Genomic DNA, 5,373 nt, shown 5'->3' on the forward strand with positions numbered 1-5,373 from the left:
AGACACACACAGACACACACACACACACACAGACACAGACACAGACACAGACACAAACACACACACACGTGTGTACATGTTAAGGAAAGCTCACACCAATAACACTAACTATAAAGATAAGCTTCCACACCAATGGACGATTACGTTCTGTTTATTCTAAACACACTGGAGTTTTGTCGCCTGCCGCTTTAAATGCTCAAGCTCTTTAAAGCAGGATGGATTCTGATTGGCTGTCAATGTTTTTATCATTACAGCTGTAGTGTGGACTCTATTCACATAGAATTAGAGCAATTATTAACACATTATACATTTATAGTAGTGCTATCAAATGATTAACCGCGAATAATCGCATCCAAAATAAAAGTTTTGTTTTACATAATGTATGTGTGTGTACTGTGTATGTTTATTATGTATATATAAATACACACACATGCATGTATACATTTCAGAAACATGTTTATATATTAAATTTATTTATTTATAATAGGCTATAAATTATATGACTATAAATATATACATGTAGATATTTTCAAAATAAATACTGTGTGTGTGTATTTATATATACATAATAAATATACACAGTACACACATATTTTATGTAAACAAAAACTTTTATTTTGGATTTATTGCAATTAATCGTTTGACAGCACTAATTTATAGCCATTGTCCTTCGTGTGAATGTCCTTAAAACTTTCAGAATCTGAAATCAGAGTGGATTCATTTTAAATGATAAAATCAGTGCATGTAACCCGTCTCACCTTCTCTGCGTTATACGTGACAGAATAATCAGAGTTCACAAACAGGATGTTCTCTGGCTTGAGGTCTGTGTGTGTCAGCCTGTTGTCATGGAGAACTGTCAGAGAAACAGACCATAATCACAAATGACTCCGCGAGCAGGAGAGGAAAATACACTGTTCATTAGCTTATTTATTCAGCTTTCAGATGATGTATAAATCTCAATTTCTAAAAATTGACCTTTATGACTGGTTTTGAGGTCCAGGGTCACATATGGAACCATGAGTGTGTTTGTGTGTGTTTGTGTGTGTGTGTGTGTGTGTGTGTGTGTGTCTGTGTGAGTGTGTGTGTGTCTGTCTGTGAGTGTGTGTGTGTGTCTGTGTCTGTCTGTGAGTGTGTCTGTGAGTGTGTCTGTGAGTCTGTCTGTGTGTCTGTCTGTGAGTGTGTGTCTGTGTCTGTGTGTGCGTGTCTGTCTGTGAGTGTGTCTGTCTGTCTGTGAGTGTGTCTGTGAGTCTGTCTGTGTGTCTGTCTGTGAGTGTGTGTGTGTGTGTGTCTGTGTGTGTGTGTCTGTGTGAGTGTGTGTGTGTCTGTCTGTGAGTGTGTGTGTGTGTCTGTGTCTGTCTGTGAGTGTGTCTGTGAGTGTGTCTGTGAGTCTGTCTGTGTGTCTGTCTGTGCGTGTGTGTCTGTGTCTGTGTGTGCGTGTCTGTGTGTGCGTGTCTGTGTGTGTGTGTCTGTGTCTGTGTGTGTCTGTGTTGTGTGTGTGTGTGTGAGTGTGAGTGTGTGTCTGTGTGTGTGTCTGTGTGTGCGTGTCTGTCTGTGAGTGTGTCTGTCTGTCTGTGAGTGTGTCTGTCTGTGAGTGTGTGTGTGTGTGTGTCTGTGAGTGTGTCTGTGTGTACTCACACTTGACGGCGAGGCAGATCTGGTAGGCCATGTGTCGCACCTGACTGATGGAGTAGGGCAGGTAACTGTTCTCCTTCATGAAGTCAAAGGTACTGAGAGCTAACAGCTCAAAACTGATGCACATGTGACCGTGATAGTCGAACCAGTCCAGCATCTGCACACACAGACTGAGAGAGACGCGACTGTCTTTACTGTTGTTCATCCAGATAATAGAAAACTAAAATGTTATAATCAGACACTAATAGATGTGTGCATTTTGTAGGAGTGTAACAGTACACATTCATATCGGAAATGTAAAAAGAAAAAAGTAAGCAATTTAATGTGTTGCTTTTCGACAAGTTTATCATCATCTTTGGAGAAAAAGCTGAAAAACCCATTACACTGTGTAGCCCTCATGCATTTCAATGGGAAAGAAAAATAAACACATTAAATGTAAATCACTCAAAATGTAACAAAATGTAACTATATACTCAAGAAACAAGCATGACAACTAAATGTTTTGTCAGTCTGTGCAAAAGTCTAGACCAGAGATGCTCTGTCTGTAGCACATGGGGTTTGATCACAACCCAAACACCAGTAATAATGACACTCACTTCTTGTTTTCTGGATCTCTCTGGTTGATTTTCTCCAGGACATTGATCTCCAGGCGAGCTGCTTCTTTGTATTTTTCCACGTTCTTGATGATCTTCAGAGCGATGTGATAGCCTCCCCTGTAACACACACACACACACACACACACACACACTGAAACACCTGTGACAATCAGCTGAGAACAGCCAGGTGTGTGTGAGACTCACCTGTGATGGTCGATACACTCCACCACTTTCCCAAAAGTTCCCTCCCCGAGCGTTCCCACGATCTCATCTGCACAGAAAGCACAAGCGTCACACAAACACACAGTACATACTACGAGTGAGTCTGAGTGAGTGAGTGTGTGTGTGTGTCTGTGAGTGTGTCTGTGTGTGTGTGTCTGTCTGTGTCTGTGAGTGAGTGAGTGTGTGTGTGTGTGTCTGTGAGTGTGTCTGTGTGTGTGTGTGTGTGTGTGTGTGTGTTTGTGTCTGTGTCTGTGAGTGAGTGAGTGTGTGTGAGAATGCAGGGTCTAGTAGTACACACATCTGTCCTGCAGCACGTCTCCTGTCCGATAGATCAGATGACCCTCCTCATCATCCTTAATGGCCCACGCTCGCAGACGACCGTTACTCTGCAGACGAGAGAGACAAACAGAGTTACCTTTGACCCTTCAAACATCACCTCAAGCAGATCCACCTGGAACGATTCTGCCTCGTTAAACCTGTCTTCTGTGCAAAACGACTTGTGTGGCTCATTTCACTCTTGCTTCGTTTCTATGCTATTTGTGACCCTGGACCACAAAACCAGTCATAAGGGTCAATTTTTGAGAAATTGAGATGTATACATCATCTGAAAGCAGAATAAATTAGCTTTCCATTGATGTATGGTTTGTTAGGATAGGACAATATTTGAAAATCTGGAATCTGAGGGTGCAAAAAAATCTAAATATTGAGAAAATCATCTTTAAAGTTGTTCAAATGAAGTTCTTAGCAATGCATATTACTAATCAAAAATTAAGTTTTGATATATTTACGGTAGGACATTTACTACATACTAAATGTCATATATGAATATTTACTGAGTAAAAGATCTGTTTTGTAGAAATGACCATTTTCACCCGAGATTCAGAGCCAAAGTACAGGAGGGTAAAATGACTTCAGAAAGACGGCAGCATCATTGCATTATTTTTACACAGAGATGGGTAGCTCGATTAGTAAAATCTGTTGACTCTGGCATTTGCATTATATTCTAATGGTGACAGTTCAGAAATGGGAAAAAGCACTTGTGATTATTCCTGAAGCTGTCAAGCCTGTAACTCAAAAAGTAGAGCAGATATAGACATTTCAATGTGGTTTCATGAGTAAATTGTTAAGTTGTACATATTTTCAAAGCTCAGAGACCAAATGTGGGTCATTCTGTTTACAGCGGTTGTTCTTTTAATGAGGAATGTGTGAAGAAAAAAATAATAATGTTGAAACTAGAAATGTATCTCGTTTCCCTCTAAAACTGGAGTCACTCTGACTCTTCTCTAAAAAATACTGGGTTACTCAGTAAATATACATTCATGACATTTAATATTTTGGCTTTAATCACTATTTATGTTTTTCATTCTTTAGAAAAAACAAAACAAAAACAAATGTATTTAAGAAGAATGACCCAACTAGGGGTGTGCGATATTGACAAAAAATTATATCTCGATATTTTCTGGGATTTTATCGATAACGATAATTAGACGATATTTTGCTGAGTGTGTTATTGTGCTGGTACCTTAAGGACAGCCGAAGACAGCTGACTCCTAATGTTTTAAATATTCTTCATATTCTGTGTGGTGGTCAGTTCATACTGATAGAAATTAATCTTTTCCAATAAGTTTAAACTGATTTTTGCATTTTATGGCATTTTTACCTTTATAAAGCCATTTTTTCTAAAAGTGTTCATTATCTTTTGAGTCAAATTCTTACATTTAATCAGGGAATTAGAATAATAAGACATTTGGGCTGTTACCAAGCAAATTAAATCAACACAGAAGCTGCATCTGAAGTGGCAATTAGATGTATTTACACACATGTTCGCAGACGATATATATTGCACACTCCTAGACCCAACTGGGTTTACCTGTTCATCTGACTTGGAAACCTTATAAGACACATAACTGGAACGTTTATTTGCTGTTGCACACTTGCCTGTCAGACATGCATTACACGTTCATTACTGTGAACTAAGCATTCATTATGAGCTGAGAGACGCGTCTGTGATAATGAATGCTAGGGCTGTGCGATTAATCGAAATCGCATCGCAATTGCGAATTGAGATGTTGCGGTTTGCTAATCGCAAAGCCTGCGATGTGGACGCGATATTACTCTGTTCCAGAGCAAGAAGACCGCACACACAGCCTGTGTCTCTGAATGCTTCTCATACTCGCTCCTCTCTGCCGCGTCTCACGGAGGAGCCGTTAGCCGTTTACGCACACTATGGAAGGCCAAAAAGACCTGAATTTTAACGAGTCAACAACGCGTTAAACACGAAACACGTACGTGTGAACAAATCAGCACGTTAAATACGTGTATTCAACGTGTTAAATACGTGTTAAAAATCTGTTTGAACGGGTCAGTGTCATTGGCTGCTGAGGACTTGGGTCAAACCACTTCTGTGAGCTTAGGGGGGTGTACCATTCATAGACTAGGCAACCACCATTTAACATGCTATAGATCAGCTTATTCAGCCTAATTATTATTTTTCTTCTTTTTTTGTATAGCCTGTAGAAATAATATATTTAAATTGCAGTTTTATGGAAAATTTGATAAAAATAAAATCGCCTCGTTTAATGCGCGTTAAAATGCACGTGTTTTTGGCCCCTTTGACCTTCCATAGCACACACGCAGTCTGTCCAGTCTGTCTCGGTTATGCTCCGCACCGCACGTCTCCACGAGCGCATCTGGCAGTATGGACGAGGCTAGACGCACGCGCGCAACCTGTGTCAACTCACGCCTGGCTCCGCGTTTAAAACAAGTGTAAATTCAGTCTAACCGCAGTGCTACCTTCACTTGGATGAAATGAAACATTCAGCACATTTTCCACTTGTTCTTAAAACCCCAAATACTTAAAAATGACTAAATAAGCCTATGTAACCAATGTAATACTTTAATAATTGACTAAAGTAATATAGTT

At 39.7% G+C, this 5,373-nt stretch overlaps 1 protein-coding gene across 3 annotated transcripts in view; it reads right to left on the minus strand.

Annotated features, from left to right (window-relative positions):
- Nucleotides 1-5,373, minus strand: part of clk2b (CDC-like kinase 2b) — a 36,615-nt gene that overhangs the window by 4,452 nt on the left and 26,790 nt on the right. For 2 of the 3 annotated variants that reach the window (XM_016475146.1, XM_016475144.1), the window contains exons 4-8: nt 2,749-2,839; nt 2,433-2,499; nt 2,229-2,345; nt 1,636-1,802; nt 759-853 (exon numbers count right to left, since the gene is read on the minus strand). In XM_016475146.1, coding sequence (XP_016330632.1) covers nt 759-853; nt 1,636-1,802; nt 2,229-2,345; nt 2,433-2,499; nt 2,749-2,839 — 537 coding nt within the window. The remainder of the gene's footprint in view (nt 1-758; nt 854-1,635; nt 1,803-2,228; nt 2,346-2,432; nt 2,500-2,748; nt 2,840-5,373) is intronic. The other variant, XM_016475145.1, reaches the window with a different exon arrangement.

The sequence above is a fragment of the Sinocyclocheilus anshuiensis genome, unplaced genomic scaffold, assembly GCF_001515605.1.
Source record: "Sinocyclocheilus anshuiensis isolate Anshui unplaced genomic scaffold, SAMN03320099.WGS_v1.1 scaffold1680, whole genome shotgun sequence".
Taxonomy (NCBI): domain Eukaryota; kingdom Metazoa; phylum Chordata; class Actinopteri; order Cypriniformes; family Cyprinidae; genus Sinocyclocheilus; species Sinocyclocheilus anshuiensis.